General features: G+C 45.9%; 1 protein-coding gene across 1 annotated transcript in view; it reads left to right on the top strand.

Annotated features, from left to right (window-relative positions):
- Positions 1-23,802, top strand: part of UBE2F (ubiquitin conjugating enzyme E2 F (putative)) — a 130,937-nt gene that overhangs the window by 66,774 nt on the left and 40,361 nt on the right. Inside the window, exons 6-7 of the mRNA XM_043964521.1 lie at positions 8,540-8,610; positions 20,520-20,577. Coding sequence (XP_043820456.1) covers positions 8,540-8,610; positions 20,520-20,577 — 129 coding nt within the window. The remainder of the gene's footprint in view (positions 1-8,539; positions 8,611-20,519; positions 20,578-23,802) is intronic.

Raw genomic sequence — 23,802 nt, 5'->3', positions numbered from 1 at the left:
AAATCCAGAAAAAATCATCAGCATTTTTGCATATTACTAAGAACAGCCAGAAGGAAAAGAGGCTGTTTGAGAGAACCACAAAATTCATAAGTAGTTTTGATCATATGACATCCAAAAACTTTTCAAAAACACAATCAATGCAGCTAGAGTCAAGAGAGAAGATACAGTCTGGGGGGTAGGGCGAAAGGCTTTCCAGCCAACATTTCTGATAAAAGTGCAACATTCCAAATCTGTAAGGAAATGAGTCATTCCCCAGAAGGTAGGTGGTCAAGGAGACGAACAATTCTTAGAAGAATCACCAACCATTAGGAAAAAATGTTTCAAATCACCAATAATAAGAGAAATGCAAATAAAAATCGCTCTGAGGTTTCAGCCATCACCCCTAGAATGGGCAACACCAATAAAAGATAGGAATGGTCTGTTTTAGACAAGCTTTGGAAAAGAGCAACAATCCTGCCCTGCTACCAAAGCTGAGACTCAGAAAGTGACTGAGATGTTCATGCTGATTGACCCAAGAGAGTCACAGCCTGGGGTCAGGAATCAAAAGGAAGGCCCCACAGAAATGTAAACATGGGGAGCAGCACTTCCCAAAGAGCCAGAAAGGAGATACCAGTAGACTGGCTGGGGAAGGGGGATGCTGCTGTGCTCCTAAGAATCGAGAATCAGTGGAGGAATTCGAAGAACTTATAGTAATTGGTGAATCACTATCCATAAAGACCGAGGCAGTATAAAGGCAAAGAAGCACAGTGACAAGATAATTAAACAGAATGCATTGTCCCGATCACAGAGCTTGAGCCCCAGAGAAGAGAGATAAGGAGATGCCATTCTCCCCCCGCCCTTTTCTTAAATAGTACTTTATTTTATTTTTCTAATTATTTATAAAGATAGTTCTCAACCTTTATTTTTGTAAGATGTTGAGTTCCAAATTTTTCTCCATCCCCCTCCCAAAGCCAGCAAGCAATAGGATAGAGGTTAGACATTACAATCATGTTAGACATTTTCCCATGTAGTTGTCTTGGGAGAGAAGAATCAGCCATTCTCCCTTTTTTACTGAAGTGGGAAACCTGTGTGTGGAACGCGACCAGTAATGTCAAGCTTTGGTTTACTGCACAGCTCTGTTTTTCTGGTTGTTTTCTTTGTTATGAGGACGTCTTGTGAAATGCAGATTCATAAAGACAAAAGATGATAAAAATTGTATTTAAAAATGAAAAGTTATGAATTCAGAAAGACTTTTTCATCAAACATCTCTGATAAAAGTCTGCCATCCACAGTCTGTAGGGAAATGAAGCACTTCCTCAACACGACTGGCTGGACAGTGTAGGGCTGTCTATTGTGAAGATTCATTACCAGTGTAGATCAGCCCCTGCCTCGAAACTGTAGCCTTAGAGAGTTTTCTGGGGCAGAAGTTAAAGGACTGAGCCACGGTCACATGCCTGGGTGGGGCAGAGGCAGATCTAGAACCCAAGTCTTCCTGCCTGTTCCTCCAGGCACTGTTCCATTCTCAGCCTTGGCCTAACTGTTCTTATATGAAAGTGGGAGGGGTCTAATCAAGTGAAGAGTCAGGCTGTTCTCTCCACTAACCTAGAACCGGCCCCCCAGCCACCTTCCAAACAAAAGAAACTTTGGGTTCAGACAACAACTTGTCAGAGTTAGGTATCCTAGGGGACAAGAAAGTCACATTAAGCAGCAAGAGGATTTTGCTCATTGGCATAGGATTGATGAATATGTGGGGCTGTTTCATGAACAGTCAGAGACTGATTGCATTTAAACAAGGTTAGTCGGGGCAGCTAGGTGGCGCAGTGGATAGAGCACCGGCCCTGGATTCAGGAGGACCTGAGTTCAAATCCAGCTTCAGACACTTGACACTTACTAGCTGCGTGACCCTGGGCAAGTCATTTAACCCTCATTGCCCCGAAAAAACCCAACAAGGTTAGTTGTGTGCTTTGGGTGTTGAACAAGTCTCTCAGACTTGCTGTAGTAGATAGGATTGGTCTTACAGGTGACTCACCTTTACAATTTAGCAGCAGGTGTTCATTAACTGTATTGTTGGAAAGGATCCTACAGATGCTCAGTACTTAGGGGCACAGCAGCCCCGGAAGAGGACAGGAGCTTGGGATGCCAGCCGACTGTTGCCTTGAGATTGGGGTGACTCCTCTGTCCAGAACGCGTCTAGCCTGTAAAACGTGACATTATGGCTTCTTCCCGCTTCATTTTGATATATGAAGAAATAGCAGCTTTGACTCTAAAGTCCAGAGCCTCTTCACGGGAGCTGTGTGCTCACCCCATCTCCCTCCCATCCTGGGCTTGGGTAGCCAACTTGTTGAACCCCATTGTGTTCCATTATTTTGTCAGTCGTCTCCTCCCCTTGTGTTATATACCACTAAGCGCATTTTAGGAAACAGTGGGGAGTAGACACTCCTTCCCCTGACCTCTGAAATTAAGGGGTGTAGCAACAAGGGGCAGCAATGTGCCTGAAGCCTCCCCTTGAGGCCAGAGTGGTTCAGGTGTGGTTCAGGTCAGACATTTTGCTGCCGATTGTTGTCTGGGGTGGGAAACAGCCCGGTCAGAGCGCCTGGCTCTGCCACTTAATACCTGTGTGACCAGGGAGGGCGGCTTCCCTGAGGCAGGAGTGCAGTGAAAAGTTGGAGGGCCTGGGGTCCATTAGCTCTGCTTGTTTCTGCCTGTCTTTGACCAGAGACACTGAATCTCTCTGGCCTCCTCATCTCTCACAAGAGGACGGGAGATTAGATTTGCTCCTTTAGTTAGTGTCTGATTACAGGAGCTTAAACCGAGGGAAGAGATGGGATTTTCCTTTTGTTATGGGGCTCTCAGTGTCAGAATTGTCATTGTTAAGCTGCTAAACTCAATAAAAAGCAGATCACTGTTCTAGGCTAAACTTGAAAAAACCTGTAAGTCTAATTTTGTCCCTTTTTTAGTAATCATCAACCTGAATCTTAGCTTGAATTCAAGTGATCTCCATAAAAGTCCCTCCGAGGGGGCAGCTAGGTGGCACAGTGGATAAAACACCAGCCCTGGATTCAGGAGGACCTGAGTTCAAATCCAGCTTCAGACACTTGACACTTACTAGCTGTGTGACCCTGGGCGAGTCACTTAAACCCTCATTGCCCTGAAAAAAAAAAGTCCCTCCGAGATAGATGCTCTCCTTCAACTCTGCCTCCTGGCTGCCCTAAATCCCAGCTCCAGGCCCATCTTTGACCAGAAGCCTTTTCTCAGCCCCTCTTGATTCTAGAGCCTATCTCACTTGTTTGTTTGTATAGATGGTTTGCATATTGTCTCCCCATCAGGTGGTGAACTCCTGGAGAGCAGGGACTGCTTTTGCCTCTTTCTGTATCCCTAGCACTTAGCACAGTGCCTGGTACACAGTAGGTGCTTAATGAATGCTTATTCCCCTCCCCCCACTGTGGTTCCTTTTCCATTCTTCCCATTCTCAGGTCTTGTTCCCTTTCCCTATGGAGCAGGAGACAAAATGCGGTGTGGAACATCTTTATGTTAAGAGAATAAAACTTGGAACTGCTGCCCTCCTCCTCCCCCCCCCCAACCCCCAGTCTATTGTGATCCTCATTAAGTGGAGATCTGGTGAAATCACACCTTTACTGAATCCAGTGACATCTTGTTGCCTGTGAAATCAAGTGTGAGTGCCTCTTGTTTGCCTCGTTTGCCTTCCCAACTTCACCCTGTCCCGTCCTTGGGTCAGACTCCCTCTCCTTTAATCTACACTCCAACCAACCTCTGTGGTCCTCCCCCACAACATCCCAACTCTGGCCTCCTTGCCCTTGTCCTGACCGTCCTCCATCCCTGCTGTGCCCTCTCTGCATCTCAGTGTCCTGGACTTTAAGAGGCCTTTTTTAAAATTCCTCCAAATGCTCTCAAACTCCATTGTATTGCACACCTCTGGGTTTTCTTGTATTTATTCTCTTTATTGTATTTGTGTCTACGTGTATATTCATATATACATACATATATGCACATATAGATATATCCTTGTAGATATATCCCTGTTAGAAGGTAAACTTCTGGGATCATTTCATTTATTGAATTTTGTGTCACCACCAGTGCCTAGGGCCTAGCAAAAGCACAATGCTAGGGCCAGTGGATAGAGAGCAGGCCTGGAGTCAGGAAAACCTAAGTTCAAACACAGCCTCAAACACTTACTAGCTGTGTGACCCTGGGCAAGTCACTCAACCCCATTTGCCTCCGTTTCCTCATCTCTAAAATGGAAATAATAAAAAATAAATAAAATGGAAATAATAACAGTTCCTCCCTCCCACCACTGTTGTGAAGATCAAATGAGACGATATTTGTAAAGCTCTAGGGGCAGGTAGGTGGCGTAGTGGATAGAGCACTGGCCCTGGAGTCAGGAGGACCTGAGTTCAAATCCAACCTCAGACACTTGACACTTACTAGCTGTGTGACCCTGGGCAAGTCACTTAACCCCAATTGCCTCACCAAAAAAAAAAAGAAGAAGAAGAAAAAAAAGAAAAAGGCTTATCCCAGACTTGGAGGCAGGAAGGATCTGAGTCCAAAGCCCACCCAGCCCATGACGGGTTCACTCACCCTCTCAGCCTTAATTTCCTCATCTGTGAAATGGGATTAGTAAACCTGTAGGTTTACTTCAGAGATGTATTTGAAGATCAAAAAGGCAATGGATACTTAGTGAACAATAAAGTTCTCCAGATACCCTTAGACTCTCACAGCCAATGACTTGAATTTCTTTAAATGCGTTATTAAAAGAATGTCCTTAGTGACAGAGGAAATCTATCTCATAGTTCAGACCTGTTTTTGTTTTATTAGACCTAAGCCACATATTTATGTAAAAGTCTTAAAGAATTTAAAATAACAACAAAGCCAAATTCTATAATTATAACCATCCAACTTGATATCCAAAAAGAGCTGGAAAAATCCACCTCAAGGAAACCAGCATTTATTAAGTGCCTACTGTGTGCCAGGCACTCTGCAAAGTGGCTTAAAAATATTAACACAACCCTATTATCCCCATTTTCCACTTGAGGAAACTGAGGCAGGCAGAGACTAAACAACTTTCCCAGGGTCACACAGCTAGTGTCAAGTGTCTGAGGTTGGATTTGAACTCGGGTCCTCCTGAATCCAGGGCCAGTGCTTTATCCATGGTGCCACCTAGCTGCCCCCAAGACTTAAGACTTTTGACTGATAATTGAAGAGACGTATAGTACGCTAACTTGAGGAACTGCTTGGGTCTCTGAAAGAAAATCTGAGCGGAGGGAGACGTGGGGTGAGTTTGTAGTCAGCAAGGAAGGAACAGTTAACTGTGGGAGATTGAATATTAGAGGCAGGGTAGTTTGGTGGTGGGGGTAGGGGTCCAGAGAAGATGGGGTCAAGGCCTAGGCGAAAACACTCATCAGGATGGAGGAAAGTAGGAGAGGATCAGATGAAGGATATTACTTTGGTTCCACTGACTTAATGGTATAGGACTTGGAAACAAGATGGCTACTGCTCATGATCACAGCTTGGGCTCTTGGCTTTGACCTCCTGGTTTTAAGTGGTGGGAAACTGATGGTGGGTATTTTTATCAAATAAACCAACCCGGTGAAGCAGGTACTATTTAACTGAGTCCCAGAGTGGGGCCTTGCTTAAGGTCAGAGTCCAGGTTCTGTCCACCAATCCTGCTTTGGCCTGTTGAGAGAAAGCGGAATTTCTAAATGAGGCTCAACTTAGACTACTATAAGTCAGCCTTTTTATTGGTACTCTCAACCATGAAACCAATTCTAGAATCTCCTTAAAAGAAAACTGAGGAGGAAGATAGGTGGCTGTGGATAGAACACCATCCCTGGAGTCAGGAGGACCTGAGTTCAAATCTGGCCTTGGACACTTGACACTTACTAGCTGTGTGACCCTGGGCAAGTCACTTAACCCTCACTGCCCTGCAAAACAAACAAACAAACAAACTTTAAAACTACCTTCAGCATGAGCTTCTTTCATGTCTTCAGGTAGCAGTCTGGAATAAATAACTGGATTTCCTCTTGTCAGGAAAGAATTGGACCCAGGAGTGGAGATGGGCCATACTGAGCCATCTCACTCCTGCCTGAGTCTGTGAAACAGAAACTGACTCTTCTCATTGTTCTATTTCAGTAATTTTCTTCTCTCTACTGAAAGTTTCCTGGGGTGTAAAAGAAGAAAAAATTCTAAGTAGGCCTGACCCCAGCAGAGTTTCCCTAGACATATTAAAATTCAGATGGCTAACTTCTCATAATTTTTTAGACTTTCAGTGAAATGTTTCCTTGGCAATTTCAAGGTTATCTCTCCATAAGGTTATCTTCTTTCATTCTTCCTGAAAAACTAATTTCTTTGTATAAAGGTATCATAGAAAAATGGTTCCACTGACATAAGAAATATGCAGAAGCAGCTACTTTTTCCCCTCTTCTTTTGAATCCTATATGATAACCTTGAAAATCATTCCAGGAAAAGATTAATCAGATGACCCTTATGCGGTGTGGCCTATACTGTATTCAGTTTTGCTGCTAGTCTCATCCCCTCCCTCAAATGACCTTGTATTTAGTTTGTATATATTTGGTACAATATTTTGTATGTTAGTATACACACACACACACACACACACACACACAGACTCATCTCTGAATGTAAGCTCCCTGAGGGGAGTGACTGGTTTTTGTTTTTTGTTTTTTAATTCCTAGTGCCTGAGACAATACTTGTTCCTTTTTTTTTAATATAATATTGTTAAATTATTTAATGCTGACTCATGGATACCACTAAAAATAAAACCACAGTGATTAATTGAGATCTCATTTATCTAGCAGGAAAGGAGGAATTCTACCCAAATACATTTTTCCTTTTTTTTTTTTTTTTTTTTTTGGTGAGGTAATTGGGGTTAAGTGACTTGCCCAGGGTCACACAGCTAGTGAGTGTCAAGTGTCTGAGGCCAAGATTTGAACTCAGGTCCTCCTGACTCCAGGGCCGGTGCTCTATCCACTGCGCCACCTAGCTGCCCCCCAAATATATTTTCCACTCACTTAATCTGAATACTCCAAATACCAAAACTTGTGAAATTTTATTTAGCCCTTTTTTTTTTGATAGAAGTTATTCCAAGGTGTTCTTCAGATTTCCCTTCCTTTTAAATACAGGCTATAGATTTGCTGCATCCAGCAAATCTCTAGGAAACCAATTCTCTTCATAGGAAGCTAGTCCTGTGGAAAAAGCAAACCTCACAAAGCTTGCAGTAGAATCACCCCTGCTGATCCGTGAGCAGACACAGCTGGCCCTTGCTTCTCCTTGTTCCGGCCTGCTAGCCCCCGGTAAACTGAGGTCTCTGCTCTCTGGTCACCTCTGCATTTGCCTGTTTCTCCTCTAGGGGACTGGCTCTCATCCTCTTTGCAGGTGCCAGCAGCCTCTTCCCAGAAGCTCATGTGGCCCAAGGACTGGGCCCAACCAGTCAGAGGAGCCTGGTTCAAACCTGGCTGTGACCTTGGGTAAATCATTGAGTGCCTCTTGATCTTTAAAGTGAGAGGGTCAAACTAGATGACCTCTTTGGTCCTTCCCGCTCTAAACCTGGGATTCGATTATGCCCAGCACTAGGGAGGGGTCTGATCTCTTTGACCTTTGTTCACAGGCTTTAACCAAAACTCATTCACACTGCGGGGTCGCCACAGTCACCTAGAACCAAGGATTCTGCAACTGAGGAAAGACCTTGGGTCGACCTTGCCAGCCCCTCCCTGACCCAGGGCTCCGCCAGTCCCTGCAGCTTCTATCCATTTATCCTGACTTTGTAGGAAGTCTTCCCCTCCTCAAATCCTTGAAGACCATGACTACCCCTCACTCTTGCAGTCCCTCACCCCAACCTCCTCTTCCAGGCTAAGTAGCCTCAGTTTCTTGAGATCCTGGTCGTGGGGCCTGGAGTCCAGCCCTCTCCCCTTCAGGTTGTCCAATCATTTCTGAGATGTAGGGCCCAGAACTGAACTCTGTGTTCTGGTGAGGACGTGATGTCTCCCTTCACTGATGTTCTCTCCTTCTGGGGGCTTCCGAGTCACACTGTTATTGACTCCTACTGATGTCAGTCTCCTTGATCCCTGCCCTGTTTCCCAGGAACGCTGCTGCCATCCTGGATCCCATTTAGTTAAGGACACGATCACCTATTCCAGCTGTAATCCATAGAGTTCAGAATCCTAGAGCCCTAGAATATTGCTGAGAACTTCATCTTCCTCTAATCACACTCTGTTGTTTTACAGCTGAGGGAAGTGAGACCTTTTATTGGCCTTTTCTTGGAGGACCTAGTTGAAGCTTGCTATTCGATTCAGATCACCATTTAGCTCAGAGGTTATGGAAAACTTTCTCAGGGGAAATAGCAACGATGGATTCTGTGTTTAAAGACAGTTGCGCTTTGCATGAGGTGTTTGGATTTCAGGTTTGGAGAAGGGCTTGGCCTGTTGAGCTGAAAACAGAGAGTTGCTGACAATAACATACCCAAGATTCTATTGGCACAATGACTTTGCTTGAGAATGCCGTCGTAACCTCTCTCTGTGTTTTACAGCCCCCCAAAGTAAGATGTTTGACTAGAATCTGGCACCCCAACATCACGGAGGCGGGGGAGATCTGTCTGAGGTGAGTCTCACTACTTCTCTGCGCACTATTCCCAGAGAGAGAACTCCTCTTTGCGTATATTTCTGAGGGGTTTGTCATTGGTTGGTTGGTTTTTTAATCAGGTCTATGCCCTGTGGGGAGCTAAGGGGCACAGTGAATAGGGCACTGGACTTGGAATCAAAAAGACTTACCTTCATGAATTCAAAGCTGGCCTCAGATACTTACTAGCTGTGTGACTCTGGGCAAGTCTTTTCACCTCCTTTGCCTCAGTTTCCTCATTTCTAAAATGAGCTGGAGAAGGAAAAGGCAAAACCATTCCAGTAGCTTTGCTAAGAAAACCCCAAAATGGAGTCACAAAGAGTTGGACGTGACTGAAACGACTGAACAACTTATTTCCTATGACCTGTGGTCATCTGCTATAAGAATGGCTTATGACTTTGGCAGCATGGAAGAGAATTCAGTAGCATGTGTCAGGAGCCACCAGGGTCCTTTATCAAAAGCGGCAAAATATACAAAATTTGTGTATCTCTTTGCCAAGCACTCAGAAGCACCTTCATGCTTCTTGTCTGTCTAGAGCAGAGTAACAAACACATGTTCCCTTCTTTCTAGTCTTAAACATGGTTCTCTTCATTGTCGATGTAAATCCCCATCCCGTACATGGCTTGGGTGAGAAATTCTACTTTTCATTGTGGCTGGAAGTTACAGGGAGGCAGATTTTTGGTCCAAGAAGAGCTGTTTGACAGTTTGAATTGCCTTGTAGCTCCTGCCTGGTGGATCCTTCTCCCATTACTCATCTCACATCCATTCAGTTGCCAGATCTTGTTTCTTCCTTCCCAACATCTCTCCTTTCTCTCCACTTGCACAGCTGCCCTTCTAGTTCAGGCCTTCATCACTGTTTGTCTAGACTATTATAGTAGCCTTCCCTTTGGTCTTTCTGCTGCAGGGCTCTCCCCCATTCCAAGCCATGCCCCACTCAGAGTGGCCCATGCAGCCTCTCCATCCCCTACTCAGTAAACGCCCAGTGGAGCTCTCTTCTCTCTCGCATCAGATAGAAATCCTTCTGTTTGGCATCAGAGCTCTCCATGGCTTCTCCCTTTCCTACCTGGCCAGGCTTCTTAGACTTTACTCCCTCCCATGTTCTCTCATGCCACGTTCTAGCCATCCCTCACATACACAAAGCTCCATTTTCCACCTCTATGTCTTTGTATTGTCTGTGCCACCTATGTGTCTCCCTCCTCACCTCAGCCTCTTAATTTCCTACCTTCCCTCAGTTCACGAGACACCTTGTGCAGGAAACCTTTCCTGGTCATGCTAACTGTTGCTGCCTTCCCATATAAGCTTGATTTATAACCACTCTCTGTGAAGCTTGTGTATATCGGTATACATTTTATCTTCCCCATTGGAATGATCTTTGATTGATGGCAGGCACCGTGTTTGCCTTTTCCTCAGACCTCCATGCTTAGCACAATGCCCAGAACATTGTGAATACTTAAGAAATGCTCGTTGACCAATTGATCACCTAGCTTCTTCAAAATGAAAGAGCCTCATTTTCTCTGACATTTTAACCTCCCACTCCCCCAACAAGAAAATTAATTTTTTACATATGACTTGACTAAAGTTTCAGTTAACTAGACTGCTGGGAACTGGAGTGTGCTCTTTAACCAGAAATCCATTTTGGATTTACTCTCTTTTGCTGTGCATGGGATGATGAGTTCATAGTTTGAGAGCTGGAGGGGACCTTCAAGGTCCCTGAGTCCCCAAATGAAGAGACCCACTCCCAGACCACTAAGAAAAAGAAGCCTCCAAGCTTTAATCAGTGAGGGATTCGTTTTTATTGTTTGGGAATTAATTAGACAACAAAAGGTGATACCAATTAGGGAAATAGGAAAGTAGAAATACAAATGAATAATCTTAGATCTAAGCTTAGTCTATATTCCTTTATAAAACTCACCAAATCCCAAACTGCCTGCCAGGCCAAGAACCAGCACCAAACACCAAACGCGCCGCCACAGCTAATCTGAAAAGCCAGAGAGAGAACTTCCATTTCTCCCTCAGTTTTAAGCTAGTGTGCCGGAAGTTTGTCACAGACTCAACCCCAAAAGGGAGGTCCTTCAAAAGCCACATCAGTAGCATGCGCTCAACTCTCAAATGATTCAGCTAAAACTTCTGTTTATTACCACATGACCTTGGTCAAGTCACACTGTGAGCCTCAGTTTCCTCATCTCTAAAAGGAGGAACACCCATCAGGAGGTGAGGAGCATCCTTCATATTGATATTTCCTTCTTAAAATGCATCCCCACTACTGCCTCCAGTGGGGTGGTGGGTTCCCCTCATTGGAGATCTTCAAGCAGAGGCTTATCAAGGTTATTCTACTGGGGGTACAGTGACCAGAGGGCCTGAATTTGGATCCTCATGGTGCTGCTGGACACCAACTTGTTCCCTTCTCCTCTGGTCCTTAATAGAGGTGATCTGTTAATTGCCAAATCCAGTGGCTTTTTTTTCAGTCCTCATCCTTGACCCTCTGTAGCCTTTGCCATATTGATCATCTTCTTGAAACTCTCCTCTCTCTATGTTTTTGTGTCAATTCTCTCTTGGTTCTCCTACTTTTTTTTTTAATAGTAAACATTTTTATTTATAGTTTCGAGTTCCAATTTTTATACCTTCTTCCCTCCCTCCCCTCCCCATCCCTGAGGCAGTAAGCAATCAGATATGGGTTAAACATGTGCGATTATGTAAAACATGACCATATTTGTCATTCAGAAAACTTGAATAAAAGAAAAAAATTAAAGAAAGTGAAAAAGAGCACGCTTCCGTCTGTGTTCAGTCACTATCGGTTCTTTCTCTGGAGGTGGATAGTATGTCGTCAGCAGTCCTTTAGGATCGTCTTGGATCCTTGTATTGTTGAGAGTAGTTAAGCCTTTCACAGTTCTTCATCAAGCAATATTGCTGTCACTGCACAATGTTCTCTTGGTTCTGCTCACTTCACTATACATCGGTTCATACAAGTCTTTCCAGGCCTTTCTGAACTCATCCTGCTTGTCATTTCTTATAGCACAATAATATTCCATCAGTATCATATGCCACAGCTTGTTTAGCCATTCCCCAGTGGATAAGCATTCCTTTGATTTCCAGTTTTTAGCCACCACAAAAAGAACTGCTATAAATATTTTTGTACAAGTAGGTCTTTTTCTCTTTTTGGGGATGTCTTTGGGATATAAACCTAGCAGTGGTATTGCTGGATCAAAGGGTATGCACAGTTCTATAGCCCTTTGGGCATAGTTCCAAATTTCTCTCCTAAATGGTTGGATCCTTTCATAACTCCACCAACAGTGGATTAGTGTCCCAGCTTTCCCACATCCCCTCCAACATCCAGTATTTTCTGTTTTTGTTATATTTGCCATTCTGATAGGTGTGAGGTAATACCTCAAAGTTGTTTTAATTTGCATTTCTCTGATCAATAATGATCTAGAGCATTTTTATATGATTATAGATGGCTTTGATTTCTTTGTCTGAAAACTGCCTGTTCATATCCTTTGACCATTTATCAATTGGGGAATGACTTGTATTTTTATAAATTTGACTCAGTTCTCTATATAATTTTGTTCCCCTTATAATTTTGGTTACATTAGTTTTGTTTGTGCAAAACCTTTTTAATTTTATATAACCAACATAATCTATTTTACATTTTGTTTTGCTCTCTATATCTTTTTTTTTTTTTTTTTGGTGAGGCAATTGGGGTTAAGTGACTTGCCCAGGGTCACACAGCTAGTTAAGTATTAAGTGTCTGAGACCAGATTTGAACTCAGGTACTCCTGACTCCAGGGCTGGTGCTCTATCCACTGTGCCATCTAGCTGCCCCTCTATATATCTTTTTTGGTCCTAAATTCTTCCTCTGCCCATAAATCTGACAGGTAAACGATTCCATCCTCTCTTAATTTTCTTATGGTATTACCCTTTATGTGTAAATCATGTACCCATTTTACCATTATTTTAGTATACTGTGTGAGATGTTGGTCTATACGTAGTTTCTACCATACTGTTTTCCAGTTTTCCCAGCAGCTTTTGTCAAATAATGAGTTTTTGTTCCAAAAGCTTGAGTCTTTGGGTTTATCATGTTCTAGATTCCTATAATCATTTACTGTCATGTAATTTGTACCTATTCTGTTCCACTGATCCACCTCTCTATTTCTTAGCCAGTACCAAATTGTTTTGGTAATTACCGCTTCATAATACCCAGGGTCACATAATGCCCAGGGTCACATAATAGAGCTGGTATTGCTAGGCCATCCTCCTACTTCTCTGACTGTTCCTTCTCCACATCGCGCAGTAACCGTGGAGGTCCCCAAATGCTGTTCCAGGTCCTCTGCTTTTATTCCTCTGTACTATTTCACCTGGTGATGGTGATCGTATCAGCTCCCATGGATCCATCTTTGTGCAGACGGCTTTGTCTACTTGTCCGGCCCTAACTTCTCTCCTGGTATTCCACCTTTTAACTCCAACTGCCCCAGTAAACATCATGAAGTGGACGTCCTGTAGAAATCTTAAACTCAGTATGCCCAGAACTGAACTCATTCTCTCTCACCACAACCCTCTCCTCCCGACTCCCTTATTTACTGAGGACACCAGCACCCTCCTCCCAGCCACCCAGACTCAGAATCAGCCAGCAGCTCTTCTCATTTTTCCTTTCATAACATCTCACATTTGTGCTCCCTTCTCTTCACTGATCTTGCTCCTGAGTGCCCAGTACTGGCCCTGTTCTCACGCCGGGACGATGACGATAGCTGCTGGTGGGCCTCCCTGCCTGAGTTAGTGTGGCGGCCGCTCAATTGAAAGAGCAGGTCAGAAATCTTTTTTGGCCTCAGCCTCTAATTAAATAATGATCAGATACTAAGTGCAATTAGAAAACATTCCTTCAGCGGTTGATAGCTGAAGAGAATTTTTGGAACTTTTGAGCCAGCCAGGAGAAGGAAATGATTGATCCGGAATCTGTCCCAGAATCCGCTGTCTCTGGTTGGTTTCTCTCAGTTATAAGGAAAGTGCCAGGATTCCAGGCGGATCTATGAAACTCTGCTAAGCACGACCATCCACAAAATGACAAAACCCATTCAGGATCTTGACCTTTGCCCTTGAGTAATTGCAAGGACAAACAATCAGTTACTGAAACCTTCACTCTTGTTTCAAGAGCGGTGTTATGGGCATTTGTCATATCTCTCAGGCAGCAGGCTTGTGTCTGGAAACGTTCCTCATCCTCCCATTTTGGAATCTTGTTTCCCTGAAAAAGGCTTAATTCATGAATGAAGAAGTTCCCATCCCAGATTGAGAGCTTGAACATTTTAATTTTCCCAGCCAAGATTTTATCATTCTTAGTTCTTAAGAAATAGAATTGCATAGGAAGAAAATATTGACCTGTGTGGCATTGGAGAACTTGTACCATGCTTTCAGTGAGCTGAGTGCCCCTCATCTTGTTAATCCCGGTGTTTGTTCCATGACATTATGTGGGCATACACCACACCCTGGGATTCTCCTCACAACCATGGAAGAGTTGTAAATAGCCCAAAGAGCAGTGGAATGGCCCGGTGCCTCCCAGGCTCCATCTCGCCCATGGAGTGGCATGAAGCCAACATCAGGAAGGGCTTGGAGTAGAAGAGGAGGTGGAGCAGGTCCGGTAGCAAGGAGGAGCAGCAGTGGATGGATCCCTGGAGGGGTACATCGATGGAAGAAAAACTGGGTGTACTAGGGGGACCTGGGTGGCACAGTGGATAAAGCACTGGCCTTGGATTCAGGAGGACCTGAGTTCAAATCCATCTTCAGACACTTGACACTTACTAGCTGTGTGACCCTGGGCAAGTCACTTAATCCTCATTGCCCGGGAAGAAAAAAGAAAAAGAAAAAAGTGGGTGTCCTAACATGTGTTGAGGAGAATCTCTGTGGAAGATCCATGGGAAAGTAGTGACTTCACAGTACCAGAAGCAGGAGAATTGACCGTTTATCTGGAGGGGCTGCGATTTGTACCTGTGAGTAGACCTTTCCTTTTTTTTTTTTTTTTTTTTGGTGAGGCAGTTAAGTGACTTGCCCAGGGTCACACAGCTAGTAAGTGTTAAGCGTCTGAGGCCAGATTTGAACTCAGGTCCTTCCAAATCCAGGGCCAGTGCTCTATCCACTATGCCACCTAGCTGCCCCACCTTTCCATTTTAAATGGAACTCTTTCCTTTTAGACTTTGTTTTAAATTTGTCCCAAGGACGTTAAAGGGAATGGGAGGACTGCGGAGTGAGTGGCTTATGTAATATTCTTTAGTCTGGTCTTCTGCTCTGGGCTGTGTGCTCCAGAGAATCAAGATGGACACTCTGCCAATAATCAGGCATGTTGTAATGAGAGTGGGAGCCTTCTGAGGTCCTCCCAGCTCCGATTCTGTGACTTGGTTTTACTGAGGTGTACTCAGTTATCTCTGAGCTGCCCAGTCTCAGCCAGGTGTGCTGCCAGCGCGTCATTGTTAGTCTCCAGTGACAGAGGTGAGCAGAGCTCCCCGGGGTGATGCCTGTTAACTTAGTAATGGACACCGTTTCTCCAGAGCCAGGAGAGCACAGGCCAGCCTGGACTTTCCCCAGAAGCCTCTTGTCACGGCATTGCCTGGTCATTGTCACAGAAGATCCCAGTGAATGAAAGCATGTTTATTCTGTATTTCAGAAAGTGCTCAGATTTGTTCAGCCAAATTTCAAATAGCCCATTTCCAGAATTGACCCAAACAGGGAGCTAGAGACCAGCCTTTGGCCAAATACAGGATTTCTTTAAGGCTCCTGTGAGCTCGGCATCCAGTTGAATATCAGGTGATGCCTGATCAGTCGACAATGTGCTCTGGTCCCCAGCGGAGATGACATCCTTTCTATTCAGCTTCCACAGAGAATGATGTGATCAGATAATGAGGCACCATTTACCTCCCCGTTACTCACCAAATCACAATGACAGCCATATTGCATCCTTTCTTTCTGGGGATGAAAGGAGTTGAGCTCTGCTGGGATAATAGTTGAAATGCATTTTCTGTCAGAAATTGAGCCGTCATTGAAAGAACGCAGGAAAGAGAAGTCATCATAATGCAGATCCTTCTCCTTTATGGTTTAGAAAGAGCTGAAGAACTTGGGGACCGTTTTCGTCCAGTCTTCACAATAACCTATGGTATTTCTTCCAGTCTGTTCTACAAACAGCTCCTGAAGCCTCAGCCAGCTCCCCAGTGCCCTTGGGGTTTAAGGATCATGGTTGAGAAGAGGCCTGAGGTACCCTGCCCTCAAGCCTGCGAACGTCATGGCGCAGGAGAAATGGTGTCAGGGCATCACTGGGCTCTTTGTGAGTGTGGCTTTATTCACCTAGGGCGGTTTTCTCCTAAGATCTTTGGTTTTCTCCAGATCATAGAAATCACAATGGCCAGTTGTTGTAGTCAGAGCCATTTACACTCACCCTTTTTGGGGCCCCAATGAAGCGTTCTTCCTCAACACCCCCGTCCCACCCATTGACATAACCAGGCCCCAGTGTCAAAGCCATATACTGTCTCCTCACTTTCTACCCTTCGAGTGTGTGATGGAGAAGGGAGGAAGCTGGATGGAGAAAGCTAGGTCTGGACCGTGGGGCCTCGGACTAGAGGGCATTGCCAAGGGCACTTAGGGGCTCCACGTTCTCCCTTTGATGCCTGCAAAGAGAACTCAGAAGCGGAGTATACAGTTGAGCAGCCAGGACTTCCTTTAGCCGAGCCCTGCTTCCTTCCCAGCCATCAGGTTAAAATACTTGGAAGCTGTTGTCCTGCCTCCTTTGACCTCCTTGCTGTGTCATTGGCCAAGTTTGATCGGCTCCTGATGGCCTCTCATGGCTGCCCCCTAGTGTCCACTCACAACCACCACTAGGGCAGGCCTTCAGTGGCTCTCATCTGGACTAGTGCAGCAGCTTTGTGAGGTTCCCTTTGTGGGCAGAGGGATTATGGGGCTTTAAAAGTGAGGTGCCCAATCCCACCTCCTCCTTCTTGAGTTGAGGAATCTGAGACTCTGGCAGCTGAAGTGCTATGTCCAACTTACACCTGTTGGAAGAGGGATTTTAACCCAGGTGTTCTGACTCAAACATGTCCTAACTGTTCTGCGAGATTTTAGTGACATCTCTGTGAACCAGTGCAGATCCAGGCAGCTCTGCTTTGGTGGGCCTGGGCACTTGAGGCATCTGCCCAGAAATCACAAGATCAGATTTTGGCGTTTCGTGCAATTATCCTTCACACCTTAGATGACTGGGAGCACTGGAAGGAAGACGCACTGAAGGGAATCCAGCAGCATGCCTACCCAGCCTTGGCACGTCCATTCTTAGACCTTTGACCTGGATTCATGCCCTGAAGTTTTCTGAATGACAGGAATGCAGAAAGAGAGGGTGACTCCTTTGGCCCAATAAACTCTGTATTGGAATTTGTATTTACAATTTCAAAAACTTTCATTACCAGACAGTAGAAATGGAGGATGTGTACTGAACTCCTAAGGCCATAGACTTAGCTTTGGAAGAAATGCCAGAGGTTACCAGTCTTGCTAAGATAGTTGGTGTCCAGTCATTTCAGTCGTGTCTGACTGTGACCCTATTTGGGGTTTTCTTGGCAAAGACACTCGAGCACTTTGCCATTCTCTTCTCCAGCTCATTTTACAAATGAGGAAACTGAGGCAAACAAGGTGAAGTGACTTGCTCAGGGTCACACAGCTAGTGTCTGAGACCAGACTTGAATTCAAGTCTTCCTGACTCCAGCCTCAGTGCTCTATCCACTGTGCCACCAAGATGCCCTTCCTTACCAGCGATCTCAGAGCTAATGATATCACAGATGGGACTTTCTGATGCCAAATTCTAGCTTCCTCTCTGCTCCATGTGGCTCACCAGAGGCGATGCTCCCAAGTGCATTTGGCCTGAGCCAGATGAAAATGTAATTGGGAAAAAGTGAACAAAAGAGTGGAACTGCAGTAAAACCTGGATAATGTTACATTATTCTCCCACCGAGCTCCTTATCCCCTGCATGGATGTTTATGTGCAGATTAGTGGCCCCTGTCTGTGTGGGAGTTTGACAGCCCTGGACTGGACCAGGCTTCCTCGACAATGAGGGGCTATGTTTGCCATGAATGCTATATGAGAAGTCTGAAGACATATGTCCTCTCTTTGAAAACCTTTTCAAGTAAAATAAGAGTCAGGATGACTAAAAAACCATGAGTCATTCGTTCTCAGGAATGATTTGTGGGGGCAGAGGCAAAGGGAGCAGACAGAGAAGTCTTCTGCATCTTTCACCTTGCACCAGTAAACCTTTCCAAATGGGTGCGACAGCCTTGGGCTGCAGTCTCCTCTCTGGGATCCCGGGATCTAGAGGTGCTCTCCTCCGCCCCTTCGACTTTACAGGGGACAAAGTGGAGACCCGTGGGACCGTGAATGACCAGGTTTGCACAGGCTCTGGCTCAGGCCCAGCTTCACATTCAGTGCTCACTGCACTGTGGAACACTGCTGCCCGCCCCCACCTGCCCCCATGCCCTGGCTGTAATAGATGACTAACACTCTGTGAATAGGCATGAAGAGACACAAAGAGCTGATTTGGGGCCGGAGCAGAAAAGGGGCCTGTCATGATCACTCCCAAGTGGTGGGATGCCACCAGGGCCCCTGCGTGGTGTCGGGTAGCCTTGGGGAGGATGGATGGGAGGACTGGGGCAGGAGGCACCTGCATGGGGGGAGGGGCTGTCTTATTTCAGACCAACATAAAAATCGGTCTTTTGGAGCATGGAATAAATATTGCATTTCTTCTGAGTTAAACATACCTGCAGGTCTTTGCTACAGCTAGATAAACCACCTCTGGGCAGGAGACAGCCTGGTTTAGCAGGGTGAGCATCTGCCTCGTCAGAAGGCATGTTCTGGTCTATTTATTAGGAGATCCCGAGCCTTGGTTTTGTCATCCATAAAATGGGAATAGCAACATCTCTTCTGCTTTACTGCATAAGGTTCTCCCACCTTTGTTTCAGGGTCTTCCAATGAACAGTCAGGCAGCCAGCACTTACCAAACAGCCAACAGGGCAGTTGGAGGGAGAGCCCAGGAAAGGCTCTGAGGAGAGGGAGTCTGGCTGAGCTCTGAAAGCACTTCTAGCCTGATCCTGTGCCCGAGTGCTGGTGGCCAAGTCCCTGCTGTCCTTCCCTCCTCCCTTGGAGGCTGAGCACTGGCCCCACCACCACTGCTCCCCAGCTCCTTCCAAGGTTCTGTGATAAGGCCCCACTCCCCACCCTGACTCTTTTGGCCAGGTGCTTGCAGGCCATAGTGCAAGTGGAGAAACCCAGAACATTTGACAGAAATAAGGGCAGGAGAGTGGAGGGCCAGAGACGAGGTATCAGGCTGTATCCCAGCATCACCATGAGCTGCCCGAGTGTGACCTCCACTGCTATGAGTGCAACTTGGAAGATTTATGGACCCTGACCCAGTAACAAGGCCCTGAGGGGCAGCTAGATGGTGCAGTGGATAAAGCACCAGCCTTGGATTCAGGAGACCTGAGTTCAAATCTGGCCTCAGACATTTGACATTTACTAGCTGTATGACCCTGGGCAAGTCACTTAACCCTCATTGCCCCACAAAAAACAAGGCCCTGGGTTTGTCTCTCCTGCTCATCCATTTGCCACTTGTCAGAGCTAACAAGTAACATCAGAGGAGATGGGTTAGAACTAAGGAGAAGAAATGGCAGAGCTTCAGAACTGAGTCTACTTGGGGCTGGAGACGACTCGGGAGCTCATTTATCCAGAATATGGCCTGGCCGGAGGTGGGGGTTAGATTTCAGCGGGGTCTTCAAAGAAACAGATAGTTTTGTTTCCCTTTTCCTCATTTCTAGAAGATGCCGCCACCTGGTGGACTCAGGAAATCTGTGGCCCATTTTGTCTCCAGAAGAGTATCATGCAAACCAGCCAGTTCAATTCCCATTAGATAGAGAGTACTTGGGGTGTTATTGTGATCCCCTAAAATATTATCACTAATTCTCAGCTAAGTCTCCTGGAAGTCTCTTCCTCATGGTAGACATAGAAAGGAAGAGTAAATTCATCACCTGCCCCAGAATAGAAAATGAACAACTTTCCATAGAGAACCAGCATCACTGGGGCCTGGAAGAAGAGTGGTAGTGGTGAGGGATGGAGCCACATGTCTCTCATTTATCAGAGGGAGTGGAGCCAGGCCCAGTGAGGGCAGCAGGAAGGGGAGAGAAGGAAGACCCTGAGGACTAGAGGAAGAGGAAGGAGACACAAACATGGGCACTTTCTAGGGCAGCTAGGTGGCGCAGTGGATAAAGCACTGGCCCTGGATTCAGGAGGACCTGAGTTCAAATCCAGCCTCAGACACTTAACACTTACTAGCTGTGTGACCCTGGGCAAATCACTTAACCCCCATTGCCCTGGGAAAAAAAGGAAAAAAAACTTTCTAGGGTAGCACCTGGCAAGATTGTAGCACACAGGGAAGATGGCCCCGGGACAGCCACAGTGCCAAGAAAGCAGGCCCGGAGCCTCCCCCAAGTAGGAGAAATGGAACTTTGTAGCTTCGTGAAGATTTTCCCCATCTGTAAAACCTCGGGGTGCCCCCAATGGTGAAGATACAGGCGTTCTTCTTGATGTCAGTCATGGCGATGTTTCCTGTGAAGGTTTACCAGATGAACAAAAAGCCTTGACCTAAATTTTCCCCCTGGTTTTTTCTCTGGATACTGGCTTCTAGAGGCTCCTGCTCGGGAGAAGGGCTACTTACCAGGTTGTAGAAGGGTGGCAAGCTGCGTCTTTGGAGGAGAATATCCATGCCAGGAAACCCGCACATAAATCATTAGATGTCAAAATGAGAGTTTTGTGAATCACCCTTGAGAGCCTTGTCTGTGTGTCTGTAAGACCCCTGAATAAGCAGCGTGTGTTTTCCTGTCTCTTTCAGCTTACTGAGAGAACATTCAATTGATGGCACTGGATGGGCACCCACAAGAACGTTAAAGGTACGAGCCTCCTTCACTTTCTCTGTCACAGGGCGGAGTCAGGCGAATGGCCTCCCCTCCCCCCACTTGTCCCTGCCTCGGTTTACTCCAAGGTCTCCTCCCAGCCACCTAGAGCTAGAAAGAACTTTGGGATCCATTCCGATGATGAAGAAGCAGGCCCAGAGGCTTGAGTGACTTGTCTGGGTAGCACAGCTAGTGGCAGAAAAGAGACTAGAATCCAGGGATCCGACTGCCAGGTCTTCACCCCTCAGGGAAACCCTGTGCTGCCTTCTGTCCTTGAACCCTTAGGCTGTTCGGGCTTTCACCCAAGCTTTTGGAGGCTGGTGCTGGTGGCTGTAGATCAACAGTAGCTCTTCTCCCAATGCTGCTGGTCTTTGCTCTTCCCCATCCCTCATCTGACAAGCTCTCTTCCTTCTCTGAACCCGTCCTGTGAACTGAAGTACTGTTTCCCATTGTATCCCTTCCCAGCCTCCCCCACCAGACTGTCAACTCTGGGAGGGCAGACGTCATGCTTTGCCTGGCATTTCTCCAAGAACCTGGCACAGCACCTTTTATTTACCCAGAGGGAATGCCCAGTTCCCAGGAACAGATGATGTGATTCTAGCTGTAAGGCAGCTGGGTGGTGCAATAGATAAAGCACTGGGTCTGAAATCAGGAAGGCCCAAGTTCAAATCTAGCTTCAGATACTTGTCATGAGACCCTGGGACAATCACTCTACCTAGATTTGCTTCAGTTTTCTCAACTTGCAAATGGGGATGATAACAGCACCTACTTCCCAGGGTTATTTTAAGGATCAAATGAGATAATATTTCACACAGTGCCTGGCACATAGTAAGCACTATATAAATGCTAGATGTCACCACCACCACCATCCCCGTTTGGTTCTAAGACCAAGAATAGAAGGCCCCTCCCATGTCTCTAGATCAGCTTTCAAGATTGATGTCTGTGCTAAGTAGACGACCTTTCATGCTTGTTTGGGGGCTTGCTTTTCTTTTATTCTAATTGTTTCATCCGACAGTTGCCCAGGTGGTGTTGCACTTAACATTTCATTATGAGTGATATCTGCATATCTAAGACAATAAAGAAAAATGCCACACCTGAGCCAACTTTAGCCGTTACTTAGAACAAGCAAGTCAGGTTCCAATCATTGAGTTGCCATTTTTAGTGTCAAGGTTACAAAGTGGTTTTTTATTGTTGCAGTAGGATTGTAGACCATAAGAAACCACAAATTCAGGGCCACTTCCTCAGAATTCCTTTTGAAAAGGAAAGCTCATGAGCCTATCAAACAAGTGACCTCTTGGAGGTCTCTGCTAGTGCTGTTCTCTGGGTTTTTCCTGTTATTTATTCATGTAAAATACTAATTCATCTCTGTCATTATTGTGGAAAGAACAAAATGAAAAGCAAGTTCAAGAAAAATCTCTAGGGAAACTGCCCCAAAATGAATCTATTGAGCAGCGACCCAGCTTTGATTTATTGCAACATCAGTTCACTAATTGGCCCTTCCATGTTCTTTTAGTCCTTTCGTTTTGATATTGAAATTTGAATGTACATCGTGTGTGCTTCATCAGCTCTTAAAATGGAAGCTGGATGTGCTCCGTCAAATCCCCGGATTTTATGGAGGAGAAAACTGAAGGCCAGAGAAGCCACGTAGCAGAGCTGGGCTCCAGACTCAGGTTTTCTGGTGCCAACACCATGCTTTTCCTCCTGCACTGTTGTAATTAGGACAATAGTAAGCCTAGGTCTGTTTCAGATACTCTTAACTTTCCAGGTCTGCTAAAGCTTCAAGCATTACACTCCAGCTTGTTCGGGTCTGCCCTGAGCTGTAGATGGTGCCAGAGAACAGACAAGCCCAGGGAGTTCTTCCAATCCGCTCTTAGAAACAGTAGCCAAGCTCTTCTCGTCAGATCAGTTCTCCAGCATCTGCTGTACAGCCAGTGAGGCCTCTAGGCCGTGGGGCTTAGCCGCTAACCGTCCTTTCGCTCAGTTTGTCGCCTCTCTCTGTTTCTCTTGCCTAAGTCAGGGCCTCCTCGTGGGTAGCATTGCAGACATAGCGAATAGAAGCTCCAATGTACATTTCTCTCAGACACAACACAAATAGTTAGTATGCTCTTTTCCTGTTGTCGCTCGCTCAAGAGTGCCCCAGCTATAAGCTTCAGAGTGCTAAAGACAGCCATGTGTGAATACAGTGACTTCAGCCATCTTCCCCATCAGTCAGTGCTTTTGCCTCCGAGGGGCCCCTTTCACTGGTGTCCTGAAAGCACCTTTATCTGAGCAGCTGCTTTTTCTCTCAAATCCTCTCAGAACTGTCTGTTTCTTCTCATAGTACTTTTCTCAGTCACTCACATAAATGTCTTTCTCCTGCCCCTTTTGATAAATAAAATAAATACCCACTTGAGAAAGAAACACCATCTTTCACAAGTTGCTGCTGTTTTTCCAAGCAGTCGCCCAACTAAATAAATGCTTTGTGCAAACCCATTTGGTAGAACAGTTTTCAGAGTAAAAAATACTGTCATTTCTCAAAATAAAACCTGAGTGTTCTACCACCTCAGAGAGCTAAAGGGCTCTGAAAATAATGCCTTCTGTTAAGAAAGCTCATTACACAGTCTCAACCTGGCCTCTAGGCAGCAGGATGTCATAGGAGAGCTCGCGGGCCCACCTGCCGTCTGCAGGGCCCAACAGTGTGCGACAGGGACACTGGAAGAGGTAGAGCATCTACTGCTTTGGACAGGTGGGGCAGGGTTCGGGGGAATGAGGAGACGGCAGTGAGCTGGGCCTTGAAGCCTTGGTGAGTAGGGTCTGGACAAGGGGCAGTTGGAAGGAAAGGACACATCAAACAGCCAGGACAGCACAGGCACAGGCCACATTTGGGGAATTAGGAATGTCCTACTGACTGGAGCAGAGAGCGCCGTTGAGGGCATGGCAGGAGCCAGGACCAGAAAACCAGGTTGTGGCCTCATGACAGCTGTGAAGCCCCAGCTGGGGATGTCAGGCTGCTTTTTATGAGCAGTGGTACAGGGAGGGGGGGGGCAGTGAGAATGGAAAGAGGGAGAGGGGATTGTGGAAAATACAGCAAAGGGAACATCTACAGGATTCTAGAGAAGCAATTCCAGAAAGGACAGCGAAAGGGACAGGAACGTAGTGGTGTGCTCGTTAATGTCTAACAATCGGCTCTCTGGAGTAGGAGATGGGGAGGGAGAACACACACACAAACGCACCATGCTGTGT

Source organism: Dromiciops gliroides, chromosome 4 (assembly GCF_019393635.1).
Source record: "Dromiciops gliroides isolate mDroGli1 chromosome 4, mDroGli1.pri, whole genome shotgun sequence".
NCBI lineage: Eukaryota > Metazoa > Chordata > Mammalia > Microbiotheria > Microbiotheriidae > Dromiciops > Dromiciops gliroides.
Note: the sequence above shows the minus strand (reverse complement) of the source record. Positions and strands in the feature narration are given on the sequence as shown.